Here is a 14,882-nt window from a genome sequence, read left to right as displayed (position 1 = left end):
ATTGGCTTTCTTGAATAGAGCATCCACCTCAATTACATCCCTGATGAAGGATAATTTCTAAAGATATCCACTTTCTTCACTTTTACTCCATTGCTAATACATATGAACGTACGAAATAGGAGCAGAAGTAGGTCATTCGGCCCCTCAAGCCTGTTCCATCATTCACTAAGTTCATGGCTGATTGTTTGTGTTTTGCATTCTACTTTCCCATCTATCCCCGATAACCTTTTGATTCCCTTGCTTAACAAGAATCTATCTACCTCTACTTTAAAAATATTCAATGACCCCGCCTCCACCGCCTTTAGAGGCAGAGAGTTTCAAAGTCGCACAACAGTATCTTCTCTCCATTTTGCATCCTTTACCTGCAGCTTTTCACCACAGGGCTTTACATGGATGTCTTGCAGTGTCACCAGAATAAACTATAAATCAGATTCTCAAACACAGTTTTAAAAATTGATATTCCTTTAACTTAAGTCAATGGGATTGCAATTGGCTATAGTTGTACACTCCCAGGTATTGTTAGAAATTCATTTTGAAAGAAGTCCAGGGTTTTCTTGAGCAACTATTAACATTTTTAATATTTTAGAGCTATATGTGACTCCTGTGTATTCTTGTTTTCAAAGATTTAATACAGGATTGGGCTAGTGATAGCGCCCCTGACATCTACTCGTTTGTTCCATACACTTGGAAGTTGAAAGTGATGTTCCATCAATTTGAGATGATATGGGCAGCAAACCAACACAACTGGGTAGATTGCTCTACAAAACAACAAGAAAATGGTAAGAAAATATAACCCTTCACAAAATATAGTCAAAACTTGTTATAATTTTGCATACACTTGACCATCAGCTTCATCAGGAGATTAAAAATTACCTGACTGTGGCCGTAGATGCTGATTTTAGCTTGCAACTTGAGCTGCTTCAAGTAGTTGTGGTGATGTTTAGGGTAACCTAGACTTGTTGATTGCCCTGAACACAATTCAGCAGGACCCTAAAAAGAAAGAGAAGTTCAAGTTTATCTGTGGATTTAATGCATTAGGAAAACTTGCAAATTTTTTATTCCTTTTTATTCTTTCATGGGATGTGGGTGTTGCTGGAAAGGCCTGCATTTGTTGCCTATCCCTGATTGTCCTTGAACTGAGTGGCTTGCTCAACCATTTCAGAGAATAGTAAAGAGTCAACCACATATTGTGGATCTGGACTCGCATGTAGGCCAGACCAGGTAAGGATGGCAGATTTCCTGCCCTAAAGGACATTAGTCAACCAGATGGGTTTTTACAACAATGGACGATAGTTTTGTGGTCACCATTTCTAAGCTTTATATTTCAGATTTTATTTATTGAGTCCAGATTCCACCAGCTACTGTGGTGGGATTCAAACCTGTGTCCCCAGAGCTTTGGCCTGGGCCGTTGGATTGTTAGTCCAGTGACGTTACCACCATGCCACCATCTGCTCAAAATTGACAATATGAAAGGTACAAAAGGTTGCTTGTAATTTTACAAAACAGTTAATTATCAACGAAAAGCACTGGCTTAATTTTATTCATTTTTTAAATAAAAAAAAGCCTTGTTGTAAAATTTGACTCTTGGGCAGACAATATGATCATGATAATGATTAGAAATAGTTTCTAATAGGGATTTATATGATACAAAAGCACTTGATGTGCACTTCTGAATGTAAGCCCGTTTTTTCCCTTTATTTGTGAAATATTGGTCATTCTTGAAAAATGAGTGGAACGTTGATTTCCAGTCATAGTTTCTGCTTGTATCTGATATTGAAGTTCTAGTAGTGTTTTGCTTGAGCATTGCGAGACTCCGTCTAAAGTAATATATAATTTTTAAATTTCACTTCAGTGGCAAATAGAAAAGGCAAAAGATTTAAATGTTCTCTTCTTTCCCAGGCACTTTTTTTTTTGTTGCTTGCTTTTTTCTATGTTCTCCTTTAGCAAAGGTGGAATACTTCTTGATGGGTGCTGTCAGAGCTTAGTTCACGTACTGATTTGCACAATGCTTGATCTGTTGGTTTCACTAGGAACAAAAACAATAGAAGATAAGTTCATGCTCTCTCCAGGCTAGGGTTTGAGCTTGGCACTGTAGAGCTTTGGAGACTGGTGTGCTTAAGTTGCAGCTACTGACTGTTCACTAAAAACACTTGATCTCATAGCTGCTTAGTAGAAATAGTAAGCTGAATTGGCCTTTTGGTTCAGGCATTGTTTACCCCTCAGGTGGAGATATATTCACTCCATGTGATATCAAGAAACAGCTGAAGGCACTGGATACTGCAAAGGCTCTGGGCCCTGACAATATTCTGGCAATAGTACTGAAGACTTGTGCTCCAGAACTTGCTGCGCCCTTAGCCAAGCTGTTCCAGTACAGCTGCAACACTGGCATCTAGTACTTCTGCACTTCTGAATGCAAGCCCGTTTTTTTCCCTTTATTTGTGAAATATTGGCCATTCTTGAAAAATGAGGAAAATTGCCCAGGTATGTCCCACAGAAAGCAGGACAAATCCAACCCAGCCCTATCAGTCCACTCTCAATCATCAGTAAAGTGATGGAAGGGGTCATCAACAGTGCTATCAAGTGGTGCTTGCTTAGCAATAACCTGCTCACTGATGCTCAGTTTGGGTTCTGCCAGTGTCACTCAGCTCCTGACCTCATTACAGCCTTGGTTCAAACATGGACAAAAGAGCTTAACTCCAGAGGTAAGGTGAGAGTGACTGCCCTTGACATTAAGGCAGCATTTGACCGAGTGCGGCATCAAGGAGCCTTAGCAAAATTTGGAGTCAATGGGAATCGGGGGGGGGGTGAAAACTCTCCACTGGTTGGAGTCATACCAAACACAAAGAAAGATGGTTGTCGTTATTGGAGGTCAGTCATCTCAGTTACAGGACATCACTGCAAGAATTGCTCAGGGTAGTGTCCTAGGCCCATCCATCTTCAGCTGCGTCATCAATGACCGTCCTTCCATTATAAGGTCAGAAGTGGCGATGTGCAATCATCAGCAAACAATGTTCAGCAACATTCGTGAGTCCTCAGATACTGAAGCAGTCCATGTACAAATGCAGCAAGACCTGGACAATATCCAGGCTTGGACTAACAAGTGGCAAGTACATTCGTGCCACACAAATGCCAGGCAATGACCACCTCCAGCAGGAGAGAACCTAACCATTGCTCCTTGACATTCAATGGCATTACCATCACTGAATCCCCCACTATCCACATCCTGGGGGGGTTACCATTGACCAGAAAATGAACTGGACTAGCTATATAAACACTGGCTGCAAGAGCAGGTCAGAGGCTAGGAATCCTGTGGTGAATAACTCACCTCCTGACTCCCCAAACCCTGTCCACCATCTACAAGGCGCAAGTTAGGAATGTGATGGAATCCTTTCCATGTGCCTGGATGGGTGCAGCTCCAACAACATTCAAGAAGCTTGACACCATTCAGGCCCGCTTGAGTGGCACCCCTTCCACAAACATTCACTCTCTCCACCACTGATGGACAGTGGTGGCAGTGTATACCATCTATAAGATGCACTGCAAAAACTCACCAAGGCTCCTTAGACAGCACCTTTCAAACCCACGACCACCACCATCTAGAAGGGCAAGGGCAGCAGATACTTGGGAACACCACCGCCTGGAAGTTCCCCTCCAAGTCACTCACCATCCTGACTTAAAAATATATCGCGTTCCTTCACTGTTGCTGGGTCAAAATCCTGGAACGCCCTTGCTAATAGCACTGTGGGTGTACCTACACCACAGGGACTACAGCGGTTCAAGAAGGCAGCTTACTGCCACCTTCTCAAGGGCAATTAAGGATGGGCAATAAATGCTGGCTGAGCCAGCGAAGCCCACGTCCCATAAATGAATTAAAGAAAAGGAAATGGGAGTAGCAGTGGGCTCCTCAAACCTGTTCCACCATCAACTCTATTTTTTTGCCCTATGCACATATCCCTTGCTGCCCAAAATCATTCAGGTTGTCTTGGGTATACTCATGGACTGGCATGGAGGCACCTGTGGGCCTCTGGATATAATCCTTTGTTCAAGGCTCTCCAACCAGTCGAAACAGCCTCTAATCATCAATCTTATCAAATTTTCTGAAGAATTTTATTCGTTACAAAGAGATCATCTCCCATTCCTCTAAACTCCAGAGAATAAAGGCCTATTCTACTCAAGCTCTCCTTGTAGGACTGTTCCCTCATTCCAGGAATCAATCTACTCACCCTACCTTGCACCTTCTCAAAGGTAACTATATCCTTCTTGAGGTAAGGTGACCAAAGCTGTGTACAGTATTCCAGATGTGGTTTCAAGAAAGCCACGTACAATTGCAGTAAGACTTATATTCCTTACAATAAAGACCAACATACCATTTGGCTTCCTAATTATTTACTGTATCTGCATGTTAACTTTGTGATTCTTGTACATCCCCAGAGCGCTTTGAATAACAACATTTACTGGTGTCTCAGCTTGAAAAAAGAATCTGCCTTTGCATTCTTCCAACCAAAGTGGATAATTTCACGCTTCCTCACATAATCCACTGCCACCTTCTTGTCCAATCACTTAACTGGTCATGTGTCCCTTCAGAGTCTCTACTGCCTCCTCATGGCTTACTTTCCCACCTAGCTTTGTATTGTCAGCAAATGTAGATATATTACGCTGGGTCCTTTCATATAATTCATTGATATAGATTGTAAATAGCTGAGACCCAAGCACCAATCTTTGTGGTACTCCACTAATTAGCGTCTACCAACCCGAAAATCCAATAAGCACTTATCTCTTATTTAGTACCTACTGAATGTCTTCTGAAAATTCATTTATACTGTATCTACTAGTTTCTTTTTATCTATCCTACTATTTACACCATTAAAAAACTAATATTTGTCAAACATGAATTCCTTTTCATATATTGACTCTACCTAATCATACTATGATTTTCCAGGTACTCTGTTACTGTATCCTTAAAAACATGTTCTAGCACTTTTTGTACTACTGGTTTCAGGCTAACTGACCTATAATCCTCTATTTTCCCCCTCCCTCCTTTCTTGAACAAGGGGGTTACATTTGTTATCTTCCAATTCACAGAAACTATTCCAGAGTCTAGGGAATTTTGGAAGATCAAAACCATTGCATCCATCATCTCTGCAGCCAGGTTTTAAAATCCATGGGATGTAGGCCATCTGGTCCAGGGAATTAGTTTGTTTTTAGTTCCATTAATTTCTCTATGCCATTTGCTTTGCTGTCACATTAAGTTCCTTACTCTCACAGGTAGGGCACAGAGTTCATCCTGTGCCTTGGGAACATTTATCCCTCGAACAACTCTACTAAAACAGATTAGCTCGTCACTTATCTCAGCTGTTTATAGGACATAGCTGTGCACAAATTCGCTGCTGCATTTACCTCCATTAGAACAACTGTAACTATTTTATAAGCACATCATTAGCTGTGAAGTGTTTTGGGATATCCTAAAAATAAGAATGATGCTATAAATGCAAGCTTTTATTCTCGAACTGATTGGCCTTGATATTTACCAAGTGCTAGAATAGAGTAGGAAGGGGGTGGGGAAGAATGTTTGGGTGGGATACCACAAAGTATCACTTTGCTGCACCTCTTCAGAAATTAATTGCAGAAGGCTTTTACTTTTTTTCAACAGTGATCCCTCTGGTAAGCTGTCAAAATGAAAGACTGGCTTGCTGCTTTTGGGTGTGTAACCGGGCGGGGAGCAGATGTCATGTAAATCTGACTGCAGGATTGAGACAGGGGTGGGGGTTTGATTGTGTAAATGTAAGTTTGTTGGGCCGTTTGGGAAACACTCCTGCTCCCCTGGCCACAAACAGCGCAGAAAAAGCGCTTACCTAATGGATTCTGCTTCTCTTGCCCCCTTTTACCTGCCAAATTCCTGAGGCCTGTGAATCCTGGCCTCTGAGTTAAAAATAAAAATACTACTAAAATAGAGACATGCAGCCTCCTTAAAAGATTTTAATGACTGGCCTGCCTCCTGAGAATTGATTGATTGCCTATCGCTTAATTCACCTTTGTGAAAACCAGAAGTGAGTGGGTTGAAGGCAGGCTGGGGTTGGGTTTGAGAATTGTAAAATTTTCATCTTCACCCACTCTGGTCCCACAACTCACCTGTCCTTGGAATTTAAAATTGCTACCAATATCTAACAAGTTACCAGATTGTAAGCCTACATTGTTTTGTCAAAAACTGAAGTTGCTTTTGTGAACAGGCATATTTAGAACCGTGCATGTATCTCATATATATGTTTACAAAGTGTTCCTGATGGCCAGCCAAATAAACATTGCCAGGAATTCTGAATGCAAATCTACATGCCCTCTCAGCAGCAAGGATGTGGGATAATTTGAGGATGTGTGTCCCACATTGGTAGCGAACACCATCAAAAAAAAAATTTGAATTTTGACATACATTGGGCCAATTGTCTGAACTATTCCATAATTCTGCTAGAAACATTTTGTAATCCTGAAAATTGTTTTTCTTTTTTTTTGCATGTCACCAAATTTAACAACTAATTTGTTTTGTGTTGATTTTTGGGAGGGTTTTCTTTCCTTCCATTGTTTGGTCTTGCCTCAATAAAGACCTTTCTGTGCTAATTGGAAGTAGAATCTGCACCCGTGTCTGTGCTAATGCTAACTTACAACTCTACATTCAGATGTACAACATGAGTTATAGAGTGAGTCAAGATATCTGCCATATCAGGAAATGCAGCTTGTGTCCTGCTGTCTGTTGAAATTTGAAGATACTTTTTTCCTTTTCAAATTGTAATGCCAGCTCTCAACACATTCATCATACTGCAGTAAAGTTCTGTTGCATTTCCATCAAATTCAATGGGCCAGAACTTCCGACTAGTGTCGGAAAGTGCTGGCCCGCAAAACTTAGAAGAAATAAATGCACACTTAACAGGCCTTGAAAATTGCGTTGTCACTTCCATTTGCCGGAGCTGCATGGAGCCTGGATCGAAAGAACCCTCGCAGGCCCCAGTGAAGTCTAGATCCAGTGTATTCAAGGAAGCCACGTCCCCTCGTTTGACAGCACTTTCTGCAGTAAAGCAGGTAAGTTTAAAGGGCCAGGAAAATTGACAGGCCAGGGGAAGGCAAATCTCTAAGGTAAGTAGAAGGATTTGGCGGTTGGGGCGTTCTGGAGGTCTGTGGGTCTGGGAGTTGGGGGGGCTCCGGAGGTCTGTGGATCTGGAAGCTGGGGGGGGTTGTGGGGCCCAGAGGTTGTGGGGAGGTTGGGGTCCGAGGTTGGGGGTGGGGGGGAGGTTGGGTTGTTGGACGTCGGGTGTGATGGTGGAGTCCTATGGTGGGGTGGGGGGGGGAGGGAATTGGTGGGTGGGTGTGGCGGAGTCCCGTAGGGTCGGTGTAACTCTGTGCAGTAGTTAGAAGAGGTTTTAATTCTTCTAACTTTTTCTTGGTAACTATTGGTATATGGTGGAACCATCGGAAGTTTGCGATTTAAATCATATTTTTGGATGGTTCCCAGTGTAGTGCAGTTGTCCAGAGGAAGTTAGCACTTCTGAGCAATTGCCGTGCAAACCCTTGCCTGGGAACTTTCTAGAAAGATTCTCCAGCACGCCTTTGGGGTACCCCCCAAATCCGACGCTGGGGAGCGCGCAAGTTATGGGCTAATAAGTGACTTCAAATATTAGATTAAATCAAAGTGTATTTACATATATTTGTAGATATGAAATTGCCTGTGAGGAAGAAAGCAGAAAGTAGTATTGAACGATTATTTTTGGACTGGAGGGGAGGATAAAGTGGTGTTCCTTAGGGTTGGTATGAAGATCATTGCTCTTTTTGATGTATATTAATGACCTGGACTTGGGTACAGGGGCACAACTTCAAATTGTTAAGATAATATATAGTTTGGAAATGTGCTAATCATTGGGGAGGATATGGACAGTTTTCAGGAGAAGAAATGGGCTGCTGAAGTGCGCAGACAGATGAGAGATTAAATTTAATGCAGAGGAGTGGGAAGTGATGCATTTTGAGAGGAAAAATAACGAGAGGCAGTACAAAACTAAATACAATCTTAAAAAGAGAGAGCAGGGACAGAGACATGGGGGCCATGTGCACAGGTCTTTGAACATAGTGGGACAAGTTGATTAAAATTGTTTTTTTTTAAATCCAAAAATATATGGGATATTTCATTTTCATCAATAAACAAATTCAAAAGCAAGGAAGTTATGGTAAATCTTTATAAATCACTGGTTAGTCCTCCACTGGGTATTGTTTCGAATATTAAATACTTTAGAAAGGATGTTTAGGCCTTGGAGAGGTTGCATCGGAGATTCACTATCATAGTGATATAGATGAGGAAACTTGGTTATGTGGAGAGACTAGAGAAGTTGCAGGAGATTTAATAGTGGTGTTCAAAATTATGAGGGATTTTCATAGCGTAGATCAGGAGAAACTGTTTCCACTGACAGGCAGACCAGTATCTAGAAGACTAAGACTTAAAATAATTGTTGAAAATCAAGGGGAGATGAAGAATTTTGTTTTTACTTGGCAAGTTTATTATGACCTGGGGCACATTGCTTGAAATGGTGTTGGAAGCAGATTCAATAGGACCTTTCAAACAGGAATTGGATTATTATGTAGAAAGGGGGAAAAATGCAGTGTTATGGGAAAGTGTGGGATAATTGATACTCTTTCGAAGAACTGGAACATGCATGATGGGATGAATGGTCTCCTCCTGCACTGCAGTTATTTGTCACTTCACTCACTCAAATCTTGAAATCTTTTATCAGTCTCTGAGTTCTTAATCTGTGTATCTGATTACTAACTTAACTCCAAATACTACACTAAACTTGTGCATAATTTAACTCTTGGGAAAAATGCAACCGTAAAAGTTGAAAACAAACATTTTTTAATTTGAAAATTGAATATTTATTTAAGAGTTTTAAGTTTTCTGAATTTCAGAATGTTATGAGATTTTTAAAAATTCATTCATGGGAGGTGCTCATCACTGATTGGGCCAGCATTTATTGCCCATCCCTAATTGCCCTTGTTCAGGGGGCATTTAAGAGTCAACCACATTGCTGTGGACCTGGAGTCATATGTAGGCCAGACCAGGTAAGGACAGCAGATTTCCTTCCCTAAAGCACATTAGTGAATCTGACAGGTTTTTACAACAATCGACAATGGTTCCATGGACTTTTAATTGGAGATTTTTATTTAATTCAAATTCCACCATCTGCCGTGGCAGGATTTGAACCCAGGTCCCCAGAGCAGTACCCTGGGTCTTGGGATTACTAGGCTAGCGACAATACCACTACGCCATCGCCTCCCTAGGTGCCCTGCAACTAAAATCAACTTAAAAATGCAAATCTCAATAACTTTTGTCACTATTTCATCACAATTTTAAGTTTGAGAAACATTGCGCCTTTGAGAATTATTTGTATTCATTCATGGGATGTGGGTGTCGCTGGCTAGGCTAGTATTTATTGCCCATCCCTAATTACCCTTCAGAAGGTGGTGGTGAGCTGCCTTCTTGAACTGCTGCAGTCCATGTGGCCTGGTGCATCTACAGTGTTGTTCAGAAGGGAGTTCCAGGATTTTAACCCAGCGACAGTGAAGGAACAGCGATATATTTCCAAATCGGGATGATAGGTGGCTGGAGAGGAACTTCCATGTGGTGGTGCTCCCATGTGTCTTTCCTTGTCCTTCTAGATGGTAGCGGTTGTGGGTTTGGAAGTGACTGTCTAAGAATCCTTGGTGAGTTCCTGCATGTATCTTATAGATGGTACACAGTGTGTTGGTGGTGGAAGGGGTGAATGTTTGTTTATGGGGTGCCAATCAAGCAGACTGCTTTGTCCTAGATGGTGTCAAGCTTCTTGAGTGTTATTGAAGCTGTCCTCGTCCAGGTAAATGGAGAGTACTCCTTTACACCCCTGACTTGTGCTATGTTGATGGTGGACAGGCTTTGGAGAGTCAGGAAGTAAATTACTCGCTGCAGGATTCCTAGCCTCAGACCTGCCCTTGTAGCCACAGTATTTATGTGATCAGTTCACTTCCTTTTCTGGCCAATGGTGACCTCCAGGATGTTAATAGTGGGGGATTCAGTGATGGTCTTGCCGTTGAATGTCAAAGGGCGATGGTTGGATTCTCCCTTGTTGGAGATGGTAATTGCCTGGCACTTGTGTGACACAAATGTTACTTGCTACTTGTCACATTGTCCAGGTCTTGCTGCATTTGTACATGGACTGCTTTAGTATCTGAGGACTCACTAATGGTGCTGAACATTGTGCAATCATCAGTAAACATCCCCAGTTCTGACCTTAATGATGGAAGGAAGATCATTGATGAAGCAGCTGAAGATGTTTGGGCTGAGGACACTACCCTGGGGAACGCTTGCAGTGATATCTTGGAACTGAGATGATTGACCCCCAACAACCAAAACCATTTTCCTTTGTGCTAGGTATGAATCCAACCAGCAGAGATTTTTCCCCTGGTTCCCATTTACTCCAGTTTTGGCTAGGGCTCCTTGATGCTACACTCGGTCAAATGCTTCCTTGATGCCAAGGGCAGTCACTCTCACCTCATCTCTACTCTTTTGTCCATGTTTGAATCAAGGCTGTAATGAGGTCAGGAGCTGAGTGGCTCTGGGCAGAATTTTCTCAAATTTGCACCAAGCATGGTAGCGGGTGGGTAAAATGCCATTTTACCCACTGGCCGCGATAGCGGGTTTTCACGCTGTATTGTCCCGAACCTGCCTCGTTATTTATGCACTCCCAGGAAATATGCCATTTCCATGGCGGGCGGGCTTTCATTTGTCCGCCCGCCATCACCCCGCCACTTTATCACGCCAGGCGCAATGTTCAAAGTTCAGCCGCAAGCACAGTGCTCATTGCTTCCAGCCCACAATTGCTGCCTGGGAGACATGGCCCTGAAACTGAAGAAGACTGCAGCCCTCCAGTTTAATGACAGGTCTCTTGAATGACTTTTGGATGCCGCGGAGGGCCGGTGGGAGGTCCTGTACCCTCACTTTGGCCACCGGATGGGCAGCAATGTGACCAATCCAGCTTGGGAGACAGTGGCAGCGGTGGTCAGCGCTAACACCCTTCAGAAGAGGACAGCCACCCAGTGTCGCAAGAGGATGAATGGCCTCCTCTGTTCCGCCAGGGTAAGTCACTCTCTTTCCATAACTCTCAACGCACACACACTCAAACGCATCACACATCCACAGGGCCCTCACTCACTAACAGTTCAAGGGACATCACCATTCACTCTCTCACACTCACCGTTATTGTCCTCATCCCGTCCATGGGACCACTCACCGCCCACACAGGCCAGGCATACTTGTCATCTGGCCTGACAGGCACCCTGCTTACACTTCCTCCATCTCTTTCCATGCAGGACAAACTGGCACACAACGAGAGAGAGACCACAGACCAGTGGCAGAATGCCCGAAATCAAGGTCCTAACGGACTTTGAAAACAGAGGTGCGAGCTGCAACATGAGCCTCATTATACTGTCACTCTGCTGCAGTCTGAGGCCACTGCACGGGTGTCATCAGCCACAGCCTCTGCAGGTAGTCCTTGTTCCCGAGAAGCCATCCCTGCAGCTTCTGTGGACCCTGGAAGCTCCAGGGATCTGTGACCAACTGAGGTTGTAGGCATCGTGCACACTCCCTGGAAACCGTGTGCACACCTGCAGGATGCATTTTTGGTGGTTGCACACCTGCTGCACATTCAGCGAATGGAAGCCCTTGTGGTTGATGTAGTCCACCGTGCATTGCGACAGATGTGAGTGCCACATCAGTGCAGTCAATCACCACTGCACTTGTGGGAAACCCAAGATCTGGACAAATCCAATCGCTCTTGTATCCTGGCTGTTCTGGTTGCGGGCGAAATGCACAAAGTTGTGTGCCCTCACAAAGTTGGCATCCGTTACCTCATGGATGAATTTGTGGGTGGAGGCTTGTGATATCCCACAGAGGTAACCTGCGGAACCCTGAAAAGAGCCACTGACATAGAAATTGAGCAGCGCGGTCACTTTCACAGCTACTAGCAATGAATGCCCTCCATGTCCCCAAGGCGCTAAATCCTGCAGTAACTGGCAGATGTGAGCAACCAGTTCCCTAGACATTTGCAGTCTTCAGCAACACTGGTTTTTGGTCATTTGAAGGAATGAAAGGCAGCGTCTATAGACCCTGGGTGTCACTAGGCGCCGGCGTGCAATTGCTCGCTGTGGCTCTTGGGCGGCGTGTGTGGGAGCCCCAGCCGTCACTTCTTCCTGAGGTTGCTGCTCCTGCCTCTGCACAGTCAGGAGGCTCAGTTGCTCTCTCCTCCATCTTCTTCATGCTCTGTAGGCCATAAGGCATACAGCTAGTTCACCAGTTCAGTTCACCAGCTAGTTCTATGATCCTGTAGGATGAAAGAGAAAAACACATGGTTAGCATGGGTGTACTAAGAACTTGTCCTGGTTAAGTGTGACGGCCCCTTAATGCTTCACGGAGAGTGCTGGCCATCACTTGGGTGGTCAGACATTAGTGCGCTGCATGGCTACCCTGTTAACTTGATCCATGGGGGAAGACCGGTCCAAACCGGGATGCTGACATTGCAAGGGGCTGTGAGCACCTGCAGCAGTGGCTGCTACAGCTTTAGCAAGGGGATTGTACAACATATGCAGCCCAACTGCTTTGCAGCGCAGTGAAGTGCTCATGAATGTGCAGTCTGTGCCGGGGTCATGGGCACCTCTGGAGAACTTGGTGGTACTTTGATGCTTCTGCATTTCTTGAGTGGGCAGGTAAACTAGGAGCCCGACCCCAATCATATCAATGTGGCTGTGCCTGAACTGTCTCAGTTGCAGAGGAACGGTCACTTTCTACAGGTTTCCAGAATGCGTGGCCACTTGCCTCGCCCACCCTAATCCCCACCCCGAATGCTTGTGCACTATATTCACAATGGCAGGACTGCTCTTGCCCACCCCCTGCCACTCCGCCACCAGTCCAAGGCAGGGTGGCACTTGCCCCCTGCTTCCCCTCACCCTCAAAAGTCACCTCTGAGGCAGGACCCCCCAGTTCCCCTGAAGCCTACAAAGCAGCAAGTGATCCTGGTGAGTTCTGCAGAATGTTACTGTGCATTCACCTCCAGTTCACCCAAAATGCAGGCTGTCAAGTGCACATTGTCCCTGTACTGTTGTGAAACACGTCGTCATGCTTTACCATCGGTGTGGACGGACGATCCAACGGAGCCTGGCGGGATGGCCTGATAATGATATGCTGATGTATTACAATAAGGTTCCTGACGACCGATGGTGGAAAATGTGGCCCGCTGTTGGCGGGCTGAGTGGACAATCACAACTTGCCTTCTTGCTGTCAAGAAACCAATCACACCATGTTGTCCACTCACGCCACCTATCACACCCGCCATTAGCGGGCATGGAAAATTCAGCCCCTTAGTGGAACCCAAACTGAGTGTCTGAAAACAGGTTATTGCTAAGCAAGTGTTGCTTGATAGCACTATTGATGATTCCATCCGTCACTTTACTGATGATCGAGAGTAGACTGATGGGGTGGTAATTGGCTGGGTTGGATTTGTCCTGTCTTTTGTGTACAGTACGTACCTGGGCAATTTGCCACATTGCCAGGTAGATGCCAGTGTTATTCCTGTACTGGAACAACTAGGGGCGCAGCTAGTTCTGGAGCACAAGTCTTCAATACTATTGCCGGAATATTATCAGAGCCCGTAGCCTTTACAGCATCCAGTTCCTGCAGCCATTTCTTGATGTCACATGGAGTGAATCAAATTGGTTGAAAACTGGTATCTGTAATGCTGGGAACCTCTGGAGGAGGTCAAAATGGATCATCCACTCGGCACTTCTGGCTGAAGACTGTTGCAAATGCTTCAGCCTTATCTTTTGCACTGATGTGCTGGGCTCCCCCATCATTGAGGATGGGGATATTTGTGGTGCCGCCTCCTCCAGTGAGTTGTTTAATTGTCCACCTCCATTCATAGCAGGATGTGGCTGGACGTCGGAGTTGATCCGTTGGGTGTGGAATTCCTTAGTTCTGCCTATCACTTGCTGCTTATGCCTTTTGGCATGCAAGTAGTCCTGTGTTGTAGCTTCACCAGGTTGACACCTCATTTTTAGGTATGCCTGGTGCTGCTCCTGGCATGCCCTCCTGCACTCTTCATTGAACCAGGGTTGGCCCCTTGGTGGCTTGGTGGTAATGATAGTGGGGGATATGCTGGGCCATGAGGTTACAAATTGTAGGCGAGTCCAATTCTGTTGCTGCTGATGGCCCACAGCGCCTCATGGTTGACCAATCTTGAGTTGCTAGATTTGTTTTGAAATCTATCCCATTTAGAATGGTGGTAGTGCAACACGATGGAGTGTATCCTCAATGTGAAGATGGGACTTGGTCTGCACAAGGAGTGTGTGGTGGTCATCCTACCGATACTGTCATGGACAGATGCATCTGCAGCAGGCAGGTTGGTGAGGATGAGGTTAAATATGTTTTTCTTTCTTGTTGGTTCCCTCATCACCTGCCGCACACCCAGCCTAGCAGCCATGCCCTTTAGGACTCAGTCAGTCGTGGTGCTACCGAGCCACTCTTGGTGATGGACGTTGATGTCCCCCAACCAAAGTACATTCTGAGCCCTTGCCACCCTCTGTGCTTCCTCCAAGTGGTGGAGTACCGATTCATCAGCTGAGTGGGGAGGGAGGGGACGCGGTACGTGGTATCAGCAGGAGATTTCCTTGCCCATGTTTGAACTGATGCCACGAGACTCCATGGGGTCTGGAGTAGATGTTGAAGACTCCCAAGGCATCTCCCTCCTGACCATATACCACTGTCTGTCCTGCTGGTGGGTTATTTCAACGGGCGTTTAAGAGTCAACCACATTGTTGTGATGGGCTTT

At 44.8% G+C, this 14,882-nt stretch overlaps 1 protein-coding gene across 10 annotated transcripts in view; it reads left to right on the top strand.

Annotated features, from left to right (window-relative positions):
- kiaa1109 (KIAA1109 ortholog) overlaps positions 1-14,882 on the top strand; it is a 533,049-nt gene that overhangs the window by 159,687 nt on the left and 358,480 nt on the right. For all 10 annotated transcript variants that reach the window (XR_013576358.1, XM_078539938.1, XM_078539971.1 and 7 more), the window contains exon 15: positions 624-779. Coding sequence is in view for 9 of the 10 variants with exons in the window: in XM_078539938.1 (XP_078396064.1) it covers positions 624-779 (156 nt within the window). In the remaining variant the exon portion in view is untranslated. The remainder of the gene's footprint in view (positions 1-623; positions 780-14,882) is intronic.

Source organism: Cetorhinus maximus, chromosome 1 (genome assembly GCF_964194155.1).
Source record: "Cetorhinus maximus chromosome 1, sCetMax3.hap1.1, whole genome shotgun sequence".
NCBI lineage: Eukaryota > Metazoa > Chordata > Chondrichthyes > Lamniformes > Cetorhinidae > Cetorhinus > Cetorhinus maximus.
The sequence above is the reverse complement of the archived record's forward strand: the minus strand, read 5'-3'. Positions and strand labels throughout refer to the sequence as shown.